Source organism: Xenopus tropicalis, chromosome 2 (genome assembly GCF_000004195.4).
Source record: "Xenopus tropicalis strain Nigerian chromosome 2, UCB_Xtro_10.0, whole genome shotgun sequence".
NCBI lineage: Eukaryota > Metazoa > Chordata > Amphibia > Anura > Pipidae > Xenopus > Xenopus tropicalis.
Genome location: NC_030678.2, coordinates 96,275,819 through 96,292,576, shown reverse-complemented (window position 1 = coordinate 96,292,576; position 16,758 = coordinate 96,275,819). Strand labels below are relative to the sequence as shown.

General features: G+C 36.5%; 1 protein-coding gene across 1 annotated transcript in view; it reads left to right on the top strand.

Moving 5' to 3' along the window:
* The first annotated feature begins 1,890 nt into the window (after positions 1-1,890).
* Positions 1,891-16,758, top strand: part of vps53 (VPS53 GARP complex subunit) — a 97,586-nt gene continuing 82,718 nt past the window's right edge. Inside the window, exons 1-4 of the mRNA XM_002934343.5 lie at positions 1,891-2,395; positions 4,982-5,062; positions 7,826-7,875; positions 8,788-8,854. Coding sequence (XP_002934389.2) covers positions 2,312-2,395; positions 4,982-5,062; positions 7,826-7,875; positions 8,788-8,854 — 282 coding nt within the window. The 5' untranslated portion in view covers positions 1,891-2,311. The remainder of the gene's footprint in view (positions 2,396-4,981; positions 5,063-7,825; positions 7,876-8,787; positions 8,855-16,758) is intronic.

The window sequence follows — 16,758 nt, the reverse complement described above, 5'->3', positions numbered from 1 at the left end:
CAGAGGGTGGCCTTGTGGGATATGGACACCTAAGGGTGGTCCTAGCTGTTTGTATGTGTGAAGCGTTTCCTCTGTTATTCAGCAGCAACCACTAGGTAGCGGTGTGGTGCAATATAAAAAGGGATGACTCACACACTAGGGGGCTGATTTACTAACCCACGAATTCGAATCCGAATTGGAAAAATTCCGATTGGAAAACGAACATTTTGCGACTTTTTCGTATTTTTTGCGTTTTTTTCGGCGCCTTTATGACTTTTCGGAAATTATCGCGACTTTTTCGTTACCAATACGATTTGCGCGAAAAAACGCGAGTTTTTCGTAGCCATTCCGAAAGTTGCGATTTTTTCGTAGCGTTAAAACTTGCGCAAAAAGTTGCGATTTTTTCGTAGTGTTAAAACTTGCTCAAAACGTCGCGCCTTTTAAGTTTTAACGCTACGAAAAAAGCGCAAGTTTTCTCGCAAGTTTTAACGCTACGAAAAAATCGCAACTTTCGGAATGGCTACGAAAAACTCGCGTTTTTCCGCAAAAATCGTATTGGTAACAAAAAGTCGCGATAATTTTCCGAAAAAATCGCGAAATACCGATCATTACGAAAAAAACGCAATCGGACGCATTCGGCCCGTTCGTGAGTAAGTAAATGGGCCCCTAGGTCTTTGGTCCTGTGACCACACCTGTTAGAGGTTAACTACAGGATTCAGTTAGATAGTTCAGATAGATAATTTATAGTCACCCTAGGAGTGAAAGGGTAGATAGGGTATCTAGTAAGGGCAGTCTGAAGCCCCTCCAAGGAGATTAGTGAGGTGATTACCTCCCGGCATTACTGGCCGTAGTTCAGGTATATCAAGTGGCTCAGGTGGTAGCCAGTTCTAGTAAAGGGAAGATTGCCTAAGCGAGAGGGTCTTCTGGCGTGAGTACCAGGGAGAGTCCTAAGAGAAAGGGTCTCTTGGTGGGAGTACCGGGGAGTAGTCCTAAGCGAGAGGGTCTCCTAGAGGTATGGGGAGATATACCTAAACCTGCATATTATATTACTGGATACTGTTTGGATACAAAAATGAAGTTTATTTGGTTAATCAGCAACTCCCAGTCCCCTGGTCAATTCCTCTGCAAGTGGATCCTCAACTGCCTGGTAAGCAACCACCCCAAGGGGGCAAGGTCCCAGGAGTTGCAGGGAGTCCGCTACATGTGGAGGCCTGCACAGATTGACCTAGAGAAGTTTCCCAGGGAGGGGTACAAAAGTCAACCTGTCCCCACCCTGGGTGGAGGCACGCCAGTTGTATCTGCTCCCCCATCTAAGCGGGGGCACAGGACTCCTGTAGCGACACACGTGCTAGATCTCATACAGTAGCAGAAGAGGGCTACATTTATACTAGATAAACCATGACCTGGATGAATGAAAATTTTCATAGTCATATTGCCATTTGTTTCAGAGAGAATACTCTAAAACTGGTTCGGGAATATGAAAGAACAGCAACATCACTAGTGTATTTTTACGCGTCCTTGCTAGTGCTGCTACCTTCTGAGGCGCTGAAAAACCCGGCTGCGATTTACAAAACCTTCAAGTTTTCAGAAGACTTCAATCAGCTTGAAAAAGGAACTAAAATGTTCTGAAAGCTTGCTATGGTTATCTTAGTTAGCCAATAAAGGTATCACCTTTATACCACTTTTGTTATTTTTTATTTCAAAAGGGTTACCCTGTAAACAGAAGACTTCACAGACACCATAGTCTTAATATAGCTGGCTCAGAACGGATGAAGGGCGTGGCCTAGGCATCCCAAGGTGTGATCTTAATGTTTGGGGCGTGGTTACAGAGCTGTCACAACTTGCGCAAAAGGTTCTATACAAGTCATACTGTCATTGTGATGCTTCAGTGAAACTGGTTAGTTCTGAAAACGACGCGCCTTTCTAGTAACAAGGCAATCCAGATCGGCGGTTAAGTTATAAAGAAAACTTCACAGTTCCTAGCAACTATATTTGCCTTGTTTTATTCATAGGCTGTCTACCGACTGTGGAAGATTGTTACACGTCACTTACATGACATCCTCTGCACACAGCGTCAGCCATCTTTTAAATGGGCAAACCAAAACCCTATAAATAAAAACAATGTATAAGAGTTCAGGAAACAGCAATAGGATAAATTAAACTGCACTGCAACTTTGAGAATACTTTCGCTTTGGGACATACGCTTCACAAATATTTTTGACTATTCAAAGCGGCGTTTACCTTGGCTGGCTGTCGCCATAGTAACCGCACTTCCTTCCCAATTGTCCCAGGGTACAGTGCGGCGCAGGAAGCTGCTGCTGATCCTGCAGAGATGGATGAGGAAGAGTTGGAGGTTGTGGAGGAGCTAGAGGCAGTATTACACCTGTCCCCGGAGGTGCAGCAAGCTATCGAGCAGGTACGATACAACTTTCAATGACGCTCTCATCGTTATGATAGGAGCGGCCTATGGTTATTGGTCAGTGACAAGGTATGGTAGAGGGTGCAAGTCTTATACGCTGTCATTGTGAGCCTTTCCTAGAATAGGGTTGTACAACTTCTGTGAAGCATTATTGGTTTCATTCCTGGCACAGTAGGTTACTGGTTTGTTGCTTTTCAGGCATCTAGAAATATCGAGAATCAATAATTCTGCTATGTTTCTGCTATGGATGATATACAGTGCCATAACATGTGAGACAGCTGGTAAGAATCTCAGCATTGGCCATATAAACATTGTTAAAAAGAGTTATAGATTATGAAAGAATTCTATGTATGGTTATACCAGTAACTGGGAGATGTTACATTTATTGCCTGTGGCCTGTCTGTTTCAGTGGATTTTGCAACATTTCTTTATAATCTGGCTCTAAGAGGTTTGTATTATGGGAATGTATGGAGCACTCTATCATGTCTCTGAAGCAGAAGCCATATGGCAGGAACTATATTATATTCAAAAGTGTTCATACACCTGTCTGTACAGTATCAGGGTTATCAACATAAAGCTGACCCTCCCTTTGCTGCTGTAACATTTTTTTCTTCTTTGAGGAAACAGATTTTGAAACATGTTGCTAGGATTTTCTTCCATTAAGCCGCAAAATCATTTGTGACCCCCAAATCAATTCTGTTTAAACCTTGCTTTATGTATAGGAACATTATGGTGCTGAAACAGGAAAGTGCATTCTCCAAACTTTTGTCATTAGCATGGAATGATAAAAATATCATTGTATGCTGTAGTATTAAGGTTTTCTTTCACAGAAATGATGAACCCAAACTCTAAAGAGACCCATATAATTATTTATCCTCCAACATATGCTACAGTAGATTTTTTACACAGCCAAATCTAAGTCCGAATGCTAAATTTACCTTTTCAGTGAATACATTCACATTTCTTGAGTTCAATGATGCTAACTCTTGGCATTTTGTATGTGAATATTCCATATATAAGCAATTAAATAAGTGAGTTTAGTACACCTTGCATAAAAGGAGGATATGTTTACCTTTTAAAAGATCATAGTAAAATGGCATAGTTTAGATGATCATTTTAGTGATATCTTCTTAAACGATAGCAGTCTGGCCAGCATAATAGGCACAACTTTTTTTCAGCAATTTATTAATGTCCCGTCTGTCACTGGGTCCCTAAAGAAAATACCTACATAATTTACTGTACACAAGATGCTGAGTCAGTGATGAGTTGTAAAACAAATCATCCAAGAGTTATCTAATTAGAGGTGAATGGGATCTGCTGTAAATTTGTATTTAGACTTTCCATGCCCCTGGTTATTGACGTGTTGCATTGAACATGCAAGATTGTGTGCAGCCAATCTGCACTGCCGTTTTAATTAGAGATCTAATACTTTTAAAAGTAGAGCCCTAGTAAAGGAAACCTATACCGCCAAACAGTGTAGGTTCCTATAAAAATATATCACATTAACAAGCTCATATGTAAAACCCTGCTTCATCTAAATAAACCATTTTCATAAAAATATACTTTTTTAGTAGTATGTGCTATTGGGTAACCCTAAATAGAAAAATGCTATTTTAAGAATTAAGGGCTGCCCCCACCTGGGATCATAGGATTCACAGTGCACACAAACAAGCCAAGGCATACCTACATGCTAGGCCACATCAGCCAATTAATGGACAGAGTTCTGCCTTTTGCCTGTTCATGCAATACATTTAAATACATAGCTAATTTTTTGCAATAAATCCGGTGTTGCTGGTGTTTTTTTTTTCGATATTTAAACTTTTTACCTTGCACCCGGGATAAGGATTGAAGCGGAGTGCCACCCTTGGTTCGATATATATATATATACATATGGTATAAGTAAAAAAGTGGATCAAAGAGCTTTAGGTGCATCAGATAAAGTATTTTTCTGCTATTGCTGCCCAGATGTTTTCCAAAAAAAGTACAATAATTTAGTACAGGTATAGGACCTGTTATACAGAATGCTCGGGACCAAATGTATTCCATATAATCTGTTGGTTAAGTATTCATTCTGGTGGTATAGACTTCCTTTAAAGGAGAAGGAAAGGGGAAATCCTTGGGGGGGTGCGAGATGTTAGGCACTTACCTGATACCCTGCGCCAGTGCTCCTGTTAGCAGAAAACTGCACCAGCCCAGGGTACTCCTGGGGGAACACCAGAGCAATCTTCTTCTTTCACTTCATTCTTCAATGGTTCCAGGCCGGCACATGCAGAAGAGTGAAAAAGCTAGCTTTTTGCTTAAAGTTCAGTAGGTTGCTGCCCAGATGCAAATTTGTCATGTTTATATAAATAACCCCCAACAGAAGCTGCTCTCTTTTTATCAGATTTGCAAGCAAGCTTCACAAGTGAGATGGGCATTGCAGTTTGAGAAGCCCACATATTGTGGAAGACGTTTATTATATCTTGTTAATGTATTTTTGAATAAACATTGTATGTTTCCTTAAAAATGGTAAACTTCTTTATATAATTCATACATTTAATGCAAAAAGAATGTAAACAGTTATTTATGCTTTTATTTGTACAGGTATTTCCTAGTCAGGACCCATTAGATCGTGCAGATTTCAACGCTGTTGAATATATAAATACTTTGTTTCCAACTGAACAGGTGAGACATACATGCCTCTTGCTTATTTTGAAGGGAGAAGCTTGTAATTTTTTAATTTTGTAATTTTTCTTTAATGATAGTGAAGATAGCAGCTATATAACCAAGGTGTTGGTAATATTTTTTTTAAAAAAATATTACTACTGCTGTTTTCATTTTGATTAGATTTATCCTTACCTTTGTATTTTATTAGACATCATCTACTTGATAGCTTTCCTAGCTTTTTTCAGTGAATAATTTATGTTCATTCATTCACTTTATTTTTAAAAATGTATCTTACATTCATTTTTTTAGCACACTAACTAATGGTTATGAACATGCCCTTTACTAAGACCCCATTTTGTCAACTTCCTTATGTTGTTAAAAAACTTTCCCTGAGTCAAATTGAAAGAGAAATACTTTCAGAAGGAAAACAGAAAAGTGTTGTGATCATGCCCTGTTTAGGAGGGCGATAGGAAAAGGCATCTGAGGCATTTTGAAAAACTTAAATGGCTCTGAAACTGAAATAAATAAATACATTCATACATACATACAGAGCACCCTGAGCAATTTTCCATTCAAGTTTTTAAGGTTTACTTATCCCAGACTCTGCTGTTTTATGTTGAGGTTATAAAGCCCCCCTTTAATGTATTACTAAATAATAATATGTGAATTTTAAAAGAGTCTTATATCTCAGAAACCACTTTCAAACTAATCTTCTTTATGCAAGTCAGATTTGTCCTTTTCAGCAATAATATGCAGATGCCTGTAAAGGAAATACACCAGCTTTTATTTATTTTAAACATCCACCTAATCTATTTAAGTTAAGTTTTGTATCTCGCTAAAGTCCAAGTCCAATACAAAAGATTTGTTTGAATACAAAACCAAATGTACACTTGATCCGAACAGCCAAAACACTTGCTCACAGCGATTAAAGTCACTGGGGGGTGCCTAACATTTGGCACCCCCCAGTGATTTTTACCTCCTTTTTTTTTTTTAATTTTTTTTTATTTTTTAAAGATTTTATTTTGCTTTTTTTTTAAAGAGATTACAACATTAAGGGAACAGTCCCTTTACAGACCAACAAGGGGAGAGAATCTGGGGAGTAGAGAGAGGAGTAAAGGAAGAAAAGGGGGAAGGAAGAGAAGAGGGTGAGCTGGGGGGGGGGGGGAAGCAAAACGAGGGGTTACATTTATGTTACTCTCTTATCACCGCAATACCTTTACACTGATTGTTTAAAATCTGTTAAGGTGTTGTGTTTGCTGTAAGCCATGATCCCCATATGGCTTCAAACTTGTCCGGGCATCCGCGAGCTTGGTATACCAGTTTCTGCTTTGGTAAAGAGTCATTTATTAACTTTTTCCAAAAGTTCAGCGAGGGTGGTCCTGTAGCTTTCCAGTGTAATAGTAATGCTTTTTTAGCATAATATAACAGTTGCAGGTAGCATCATTTGGCTGGAGGTCTCAACTGTAGTGTTTCCATTATGCCCAGTAGGCACAGACTGGGTGACAAAATATTGGGGAGTGCTAAGGCTGACTCAGCATAGCTGAGCACTTCCCGTCAGAATCCCTTTATTACCGGGCATTCCCAGAAGACATGTTAAAAGGACCCCACCTCGTTAAGACATTTGGGGCACTGGTCAGAGGCCCCAGGATATATTCTTGCCACTCTTTGTGGTGTGAGATACACTCTTTTTACCTCCTTTTAAAGTTATATAGTTACAAGACATTAAGTCTTATACTCAGCATGCACTCTTTAGTTTCTGACAGACATAAGGGCTCAGTTGCCACTCGGGGGGCACAAATGCAAGAGCTAAAAGGTGCACAAGAGTGGCCTTTCTTACTCGTGAACCACAGTCAACTGTAAAAAGACTTGGAGAGCAACCCAAGCATCATAAAAGTGCCAAATAAGGGCTAAGATTGGCTATTAGGTAGCCTCTATGCACACTATCAGCATACAGGAGGCTTTATTTAGTAATAAATCTTGTTTTTATTAAACCATATCTTGCCACCAAGTCAGGAATTCAAAAATAACTACCTGGTTTGGGGCCACTGAGAGCAACATCCAAGGAGTTAGTGAGCAACATGTTGCTCACAAGCCACTGGTTGGGGATCACTGCCCTAGAGCATCACAAACAAGCCCTTTTAAGTACAGGTATGGGATCCTTTATCCAGAAACCCATTATCCAGAAAGTGATAGACTTTATTTTATGCATATGATTCTAAATTTTGATACGTACTCTGTAATAATAAAACCTTGTACTTGATCCCAGCTAAAATATAATTAATCCTTATTTGAGGCAAAATGATCCTATTGTGTTTATTTCATGTTTAAATGATTTTTAGTAGTCTTAAGGTTTGGAGGTCCAAATGATGGAAAGACCCATTATCCGGAAACCCCCAGGTCCCAAGCATTTTGTATAATAGGTCACATACACAGTACCTGTACAAAACTGTTGCAAACAGTGTGTTCGCCTTCCACAAGGTGGCAGTGTCTGCTTTTTAAAATTACATTTATTTCCCTCACCTCTGTAGAAATCATAGTAACCGTGAAGAGTTACAGCTTCACTGTAAAAAAAAAAAAAAAAAAAAAAAAAAAGTACTACACCAGCATATGTTCTAATTAGATATTAGCAAATAGGCCACACTTATGTACTGTTTTCTAATTGCAAATTCATTTATTTTTATTGCTTCTACCATAGATTTCTTCCTGTTGTTCTTGATGTATGTAGAGTCATTTAGTTTATATCTAAAAGTTATTTCATTTTTCCTGGTTTTTTTTTTGCAGTCTCTGTCAAATATTGATGACGTTGTTAGCAAAATTCGTTTAAAAATAAGGTAGGTGCCAGATATAATGCAATTAATTACCAACAGGATACACTTAAGTAAATGGGGATGTATACTATATAAAAGAGTTGATATGAAATGATTTCCTAGGAATATAAAGAATGTTCAATTGCTTATTTACTTAGTGCAAAAAATGGCAGACAAATGCTTATTATATGTAAAAGTGAATTGAAAGTTTTAACATGCTAAAGTCGTCTTAATGTGGTTGTTCACCGTTAAGTTAACTTTTAGTATGTAATAGAACCCCCGGTTCTAAGCAACTTTTCGATTGGTCTTCATTATTTATTTGGTATAGTTTTTTAATTATTTGCCTTTTTCTTCCAACTGTTTGCACTTTTTAAATGGGGGGGGGGGGTCACTGACCCCAGCAGTGAAAAAACTATAGGCTGTGTAAGGTTACAGTTTTATTGTTATTGTTACTTTTTGTAACTTTCTTTTCTATTCAGTACTTCTCCTATACATATACCAGTCTCTCGTCCAAGCCACTCCCTGGTTACTAAGGTAACTTGGACCCTAGCAATCGAACAGGTGCTCATATACTCAAGAATATTTTAAAAAACCACATCTGTATTTATTACAGAAAAAAATCATTGAAAAGTCGGCAGAAAAAACATGGCAAGTAAAAGCTAGCGAGGTTCAATAGAAATGAATGATAATTGTCTCTAATAACTTTATTAGATTTATTTATTTTCCCAATAATTTAAACATTCAAATTTTTAAGCCTCGTTGAAAAAGAATGGAACAATGTGATTCTTTCCAGCGTGCAACCCTGAGGCAAAATGCACATGGGAATATTCTGTTACTCTTTTTTTCGACTAAAATTTTGATAAATCTGGCTCTAAGACTTTACTTGTAGCTATCTAGGTGTATACAGGTAACCTGAAGTTTTTTTTTTGCCCTCAGGCGCTTGGATGACAATATCAGAACAGTTGTACGTGGACAAACAAATGTTGGACAAGATGGTAGGCAGGTATGTGAATTTAAAATGTTAAAAATAAACCATTATGGAAGGCCACTTCCTTATTTGGTTATAATAGAAGCAGTTTAGTAAATCATGACTTCAGAATGCAAAACTTGGTCAAAGCATTTGGGAAGCTCATTATAAAGGAATAGAAAAGACTGCATACAGAGAACAGAACAATGTAGATAGTAATGATATAGCAATGCTATACAGCAAAAGTGCCTTCCAAAATAGTATTTGCCTTTCTATTGTCCTTTAAGACTTAAAGGGGTTGTTCACCTTTTAATGTCCAAATCTTATTAAACCACCAAAATGGTTTGTGTGAGAAAATCCGTTTTCCATAAAAAAAGTAAAAAGGCCACTATAAAAGCTACTTTTTATACCTGTTAAATCAGTTCTTCATCTGTCTCTCTGATCAGTTTTCTGAAGGGATGGGAGTGCACTCTAAGTAGTTGCATATATTGAAAGGTCATTGGTTAATTTATCCGCAATGACATAGGCAAACAATGTCAAACTGACAGGAGACACAGCCAATAGGAGCTAAGTCTGGTGCCAGTACTATGCATGACATCATATAAGGAAGTAAAAAAACAACTGTAGTGTTTATAGGGGTCACTAACCCCCCCCCTAGCACAGGGTCTGTGCAGAAGTGAAGGATCAGCAGAGGGATCATTCTGAGATGAAAATCTCTTCAGCTGCACATTTTTTGTTAGGTGTTGCTTGTAATTCTGCTTTCTGCAAAAGCAAGGTACTGTTGGCAACTCACTTTTGTGTCAGTCTACTTTGTGGTACAGTGTATTACAGGTATGGGGTCCGTTATCCAGAAAGCTCCGAATTACAGAAAGTCTGTCATTGATTTTCTTTTTCTCTGTAGTAATAAAACAGTAACTTGTACTTAATCCTAACTAAGATATAATTAATCCTTATTGGCTGCAAAACAGTCCTATTGGGTTTATTTAGTTTTTTATTGATTATTTATTAGACTTAAGGTATGGAGATCCAAATTATGGAAAGACCCCTTATCCAAAATACATTTGGTCCCGAACATTCTGTATAACGGGTCCTATACCTGTACTAAATTATTGTACTTTTTTTGGAACACAAATCAAATACAATATTGTGAGTGGACATCTGGGCAGCGATAGCAGGAAAATACTTTATCTGATGCACCTAAAGCTCTTTGATCCACTTTTTTACTTATACCATTAAATATGTATATACTATGGCTATAAGGAGACTCTGATTTTTTTGAAAATATGTTCCAAGTATATTATTTTCCCCTAAGCATCAACTTTTTACTCACTCACTTAGGACTGCTGTCAATCACAAAACATGAGTTTATGATATTGTTATAAAAACAAAGCTAGAAAGCCTTTTAGTTACACAGAGAAAGCCAGAACCAGATTATGAAAGGTGCTGTGTAATAGGCAGTGGCAGTTCTTATGTTTTCCTTCCTTTCTAATACTTATTAATCTGCTCAAGAACCTTAAATGATGGCGTTTACAAAATGTCAACAACTCTCTATGTCTTTAAATAGGAGATCAGAGGTGACATTAGCAGGGGAGGTCACATTACAGAAGTCCACACCTCACATTCTGGAACATTTTGAAGTTTTGATTTTGCAGACAGAGAGTCCTAGAGAAATAAATCTTTCCTTTTATCTCTCTTAACCATTGATCAGAAAGGTACAGAAGGGCGAGCAATTGTTTTTTTTTCTTTAATAGGTTTCAGTCAACAGAGCTTTTATTCTCAGAGACTGGCTGTCAGAAAAAAAAAATGAATCACTCTGTTGGCTGTGTACTCTGGATGGCAGTTTGAATGCATTGTGCAGCTGCTGTAGTTGTATATGAAATTCTGTCCCTTAATACTTATTGGCCTATGGACTGTGGCCACAATCTTGCAGGGGTACCTGCACTGTTACAAAGTCTCCACCAAATAAACATTGTATTGTTTTCACCATAAGCCCTGAAAGACTATTACACTGGTTTCTTAGAATTGCTGTAGATGCAATCAGAGATGTTGGTAGCCATATCCAAAGGAAATAACTCTAGCACATTACTGGTTTTATAAGAAACCACCGTGGGGAATAACTTATCAGTAAGAAGAAGCTATTTAATAGTGAAAACAAAATAAGGTTCTAGCTAACAACATAAATAGGCTTAAGTAAACACATGAGTCTTTATTCATGATACAGGTACCCCACAATTAAACAGATCTAGCATGTCTTTTTGCGTGTCTAATTCTATTTCTGATATGAAGCTCGTAAGATATAGATATAGGCTTCTAAATATCTAAAAAAAAAATAGTTTTCAGAATATAAACATATATATTGGAAACATACATTATTTTATGCACATAAATACAACTGATTTGGAAAGTCCCATGTCTCCTGAATGCACCAATACCAAATATATATAGTTTTAGAGATTTCTCACTTGTATAGGTCAAAAACTCCCAGCAGTACACTACCAAATTTCTAAAGCACTGCTCCAGAAAGCTGCATACTTTCAAGGCCAAAAATTCCACTAACAGAAGGTTTACCCTAGAAACCTATACATTTCTGGAAAGAACAGATGAATCCAGAATAGGTAAAATGGCCTGTTTATTTCAAACTACTAAGTTGCAATGCTTTCGTAAAATTATTGGTTTTTATAAAAAATGTGACATTTTTAAAAAATCACTTCAAATCTTTCATTCTATAGCATCTTATCTACTGCAGGTCATAAGGTAACCAGATAAAACATCCTAAATATGAATGCCAGGGGTCCACTAAGCAGTTTTCCCCAGTGTGCATAAGTTTACCTAAGTAGGTGACTTTTAGGAGGCCCAAGGTGAAGATACCCCATATGATCTATCATTTCTGTCATTTCAGCTACTGCAAAATCAACATACTTACATCATTTTATGTGCGGTAAATCTAAAAAAAAGGATGTTCACCCCAGAAAAAATCATATATTTTTGGAAAATACTTCCTCTGAAGTAGGAAGACATGTACCCATTTTGGACTCAAAGTACCAAGCTGCAAAGGTTTTCTAAAAATGGCAATTTTGATTAAATTTCCAAAAATCACCTCAAAGCTTTCACTTTGCAGCATGTTATATCCCACATATCATTAGGTACCAAGATAAAACATCCTATATATGAACACCAGGGGTCCACTGAACAGTTTCATGCCCAATGTACATAGGTTTATCAAAATAGATTTAGAGACCCCAAAATATACCTTGTTCATACAAATTTCATCTCTCACATTTGCCTAATTCATAAACACATGCCCAATTTTTTTGTGTGGTAAAAGCTGCAATAAAATAAGGTGACCCCTGGAAAAATATGTTTTTGGAAATTACACATGCAGACAAATCCAAAATTGGTAAATTTTCTTTATACCCCAAACTACCAAACTGCAAAGCTTTCCTAAATTTAGCAGTTTTGATGGCATTTCTGAAAAATGTTGCAGTTTGCCTCATTTATCTTGCACAGTTTTGTACATACAAAGGCAAATAACCCCAAATATGAAAGATGGAGATCTAATGAACAGTTTGATACCCAATATGCATAGATATACCAAAGTTTGTGATATATACATACCCCAAATGAAAATAGTGCATATGGATTTTTCTCTCCTGCCAAATCAGTTTCTGCAAAAAGAGACCCATGACTATATGGGGCACATTCATCAATGTACAACTGAGTCCAAATACTAAAAATTCGTATTTTCTACAATATTTTCGTTAATTTGCAGAACTTTTTCGTACTTCGCACAACAATTTCTGTGACAAAATCGTATTTGTCGCAACAAGTACGAAAGTTTCAGAATTCATTCAAGCTTCAGTATCATGACTTTCTTTTGGCCAGGTTGGAGCTGCAGAGTGCCATTGAGTCCTTTGGAAAGCTTCCCACATCATGCATTGAAGTGTCAAAGTCAGAAAGGGTTTTGCGGCGTTTCCGATAGTTGGGATCCAAAAATTTTGTGACTATCGGACCGCCATATGCAAACAATTGTTTCAATGTGACAATTTCGGAACTTTCAGATCATAAGTAAGAAACTTTTGTATTCAAACGAAAGGAATTTTCGTGACATTTGCGATCATCAGAAATGATCGGATTTCATGATTCGAATTTGTACATTAGTAAATCGACCCCTATGTGTATTATGTATGGTAAGAATCCCAACTGTTCTGAGAAACCCAGAAAACCATATATTTTTGGAAAGTACACATTCTGACAAATTTAACATAAAAAGATGCCTTTATAGACCAAAGTACCAAACTGCAAAGCTTTCTTAAAGTTAGTGGTTTTTATGACTTTTCTGAAAATTGCTTACATATGTTGTAATTTGGCGCATTTATCTCACAGAACTTTTTTTTATATGACACATCACCGTAAATATGAATGCCAGAGGTCTTCTGAACAGTTTGATGCCCAATGTGCATAGATTTACCTAAGTATGTAATATGTATGGACTCCAAATGAAAAATAGCACATACAAATTTGCTTGGCTGCCAAATCAGTTTTTGCAAATAAGACCCCTTGCTTTTATGTATTATGTGTTGTAAGACCCCCTAACTGTACAGAACCCCTTAGAAAACCATATATTTTTGGAAAGTACACATTCTGATACATAAAAATAGGTAAGTATTTTTTCTGTCCAAAACTGCAAAACAGCAAAGCTTTCCTAAAGTTAGAGGTTTTGATGGCATTTCTTAAAATCGCCTAAAAATGTTGCATTTTGCCTCAATTTATTGCACAATTTCTTACTTACAAAGGCATATTACCTAAAATATGAGTGCCAGAGGTGTAATGCATAGTTTGATGCCTAATATGCATACATATACCAAAGTATGTGGTATATACAAACCCCAAATTAAAATAGTAAATATTGATTTTTCTCGTCTGCCAAATCAGTTTCTGCAAAAGGAGCCCCATGACTGCATGTTATTTGTTGCAAGAACCCCTAACTGTACAGAGACCCACAGAAAACCAAATATTTTTTGGAATGTGCACATTCTGACAAATCCAACATGGGTAAAGATGCCTTTATACCAAAATACCAATCTGCAAAGATTTCCTAAAGTTAGCGGTTTTTATGACTTTTCTGAAAATCGCCTAAAATTGATGCAGCTTGCACATTTATATCTCTGAATTTCTTACATACAATGACACATCACCCTATATATGAATTCCAGAGGTGTCATGAACAGTTTGATGCCCAATTTACATAGATATACCAAAGTATGTGCTATGTACAGACCCCAGATTAAAATAGTGCATATAAATTTTTTCACCTGCCTCACCTACCTTCCTCATCTTTTGTCCCCTAACAGCAAAAGGTTCTTCTCCAGCTGGATTTTCACACCTGCCCTATAGATATCTAGCTGGTTTTCCAACATTTATCTGTTGGGTGGGCAGGCACCATGCATAGATAAATTGGCTTCCAATTTGTATAGAGGGGCTGAGTTGGCAACTTTTTTTTGGTCATTATTTACTGTGTGTTATTAGTACAGAATAATCAGGCTTGTGGTCAGTACAATACAATTATTATTTTTGTTAAGATGTATTTTAAAAAAAGAGCAAACATATTTCACATGCCAGACATTGCCACTTTATATAAGTACTGACAATTCATCATCCTTCATTCATCATAAGCAAAATGTATATACATATATTAATACTGTATTGACTGAATGCCTAAAAAGTAACTCTAAATGGTATCAATAATATATAAATCAGTAAAAATGAATGTCTTTGTTATTTTTAAATAAGCTGTCAGATGATAGCCACTAGGTGGCTTATGAATCCTCAAAAACTGTAGCTGCATTGCAGTTTCCTAATTTGTAAAAGCATTCCTGCCTATGTATTTACTTTGCCTATTAAAAAAATTGTGAGGTGATGTGTTTATAGTTTTATATGTATAGATATTTTACAAAGTCAAGAAAGGTAATCACACTCAAACGGCAGCTGCATTCACTCACAGGACTTTATGGAATTTTTGAAAAGTCTAGGAAGAGAAGAAATCTGTTGAGGCGCTGTAGTTTGTCTAGAGAGGAATGATAAGAATGCTGACAGATCTGCTTGGGATGATACCTGGAGCCTTAGCAGTAATTCCACTTTATAAGAACCCTTTCTCTGCTAATTACTGCATGCTTTACCTAGCATCATATATTAAAGTTATAGAATCAAATTAAAGTAACTAAATCATATTATCATATTGAAAAAATAATCAGTGAAAGAAATGTAATTGATAATGTTGTCAATAATAACCACTAGATGAATTTTGAATCTTAATTAGAGGTAGTTGTACATATTTAGTACATTTAAAAGTACATTTAAATGATTTTAGTAAATCCTGCAAGTATAATTACCCTGCAGCATATACATTGTATGCAGATATGGGTAGTGATGTTTATTTTCTATCATAAACATGTATTTATGTGAAGCTTTGTTTTAATTATAGGGTGTTCATATGATATGTTTTTTTTTTTTTTAAAAGACTTGCAGCATTCAAGGTTATAGTTTCAATTTTCTAACCATGTTGTAAATGCAGAATATGGTGCTTAATACATTTCTAAAGGGAAATCTATCTTGTAAACAGTTAGATCAGTCTTTTTGTTAAATCAAATGTCTTTTATTTCCTGTACTATATCTGCTAAGAATGGTGTGAACAAACCTCAGAACTGATCCCAATAATGACCCCTTTTATGAAAGGAAATGGTTCAGGCTGGGTGTGAAAATTCCTGCATAGGGCGTAACAAGTTTCCCTGAAAATTCTGCTTTCCACTTTCTGAAGCAAAGAGAGAGAGAGGCTGCTATCTTTTTCTTCTTATTTACATTTCTCATTTAGTTAATGTAATAGATTAAAGAAAATGTTAATTTATTGTATCTAGTTCGTTTCCAAAACAGGAAACACTCCAAATGTATGTAGCAGTGCAAGATTTGCTATGGTTTATTTTCATTTTTGTGAATTAACCCTATCACACCCCACGGAATGCTGTCAAGGGTTTTTTTTAATTTTGGTTTTTTAAAGCATTTGGTTGGAGTCAAATAAGTTGTTCTTAACATTGTTTATAATTCTGTAAAATAGTTGCCAGATCACCAAACAGCGAGTATGAAATTAACCAAGCCAGGCTACTTACTTGTTGGCTTATAATAATTATAAAAGGTCCTCACGACAGCACCTCACTTCAAACCTGCTACTATATAGCCACCGTTGTGCACAGAATTCAATATTTATACAATAAAAGACACCCAGCACCAATGGTGCTGGGTGTCTTTTATTGTATAAATATTGAATTCAAAGTCAAATAAAAAAATCAATAAAACATTAATTAAACCCAATAGGATTGATTTGCATCCAATAAGGATTAATTATATCTTAGTTAGGATCAAGTACAAGGTACTGTTGTATTATTACAGAGAAAAAGGAAATCAATTTTAAAATTCTAAATTATTTGATTAAAATGGAGTCTATGGGAGACGGGCTTTCTATAATTCGGAGCTTTCTGGAACGGATTTCTGGATAACGGACCCATACTTGTATATGTGTGTGTGTGTATATATATATATATATATATATATATATATGTGTACATAATACAAAAAAAGACCAGCAACACCGAGAATTTTAGTGAAAAACAAAAATGTGCAAGATAACATACCGTATATACTCGAGTATAAGCCGAGTTTTTCAGCACATAAAATGTGCTGAAAAAATCACCCTCGGCTTATACTCGAGTCACAGACCTTACACACTGGCACTTGCGTCTTCCCTCAGTCCCGCTCTTGTTCTATGCCAGCTTCCCAGAACATTATCCTGCTGACTGTGCACCGCAGGGGCGCGTGACATCACTTCCGCCCCAACGCCACTGTCGGGGCGGAAGTGATGTCACACGCGCGCAGTCAGCAGGATAATGTTC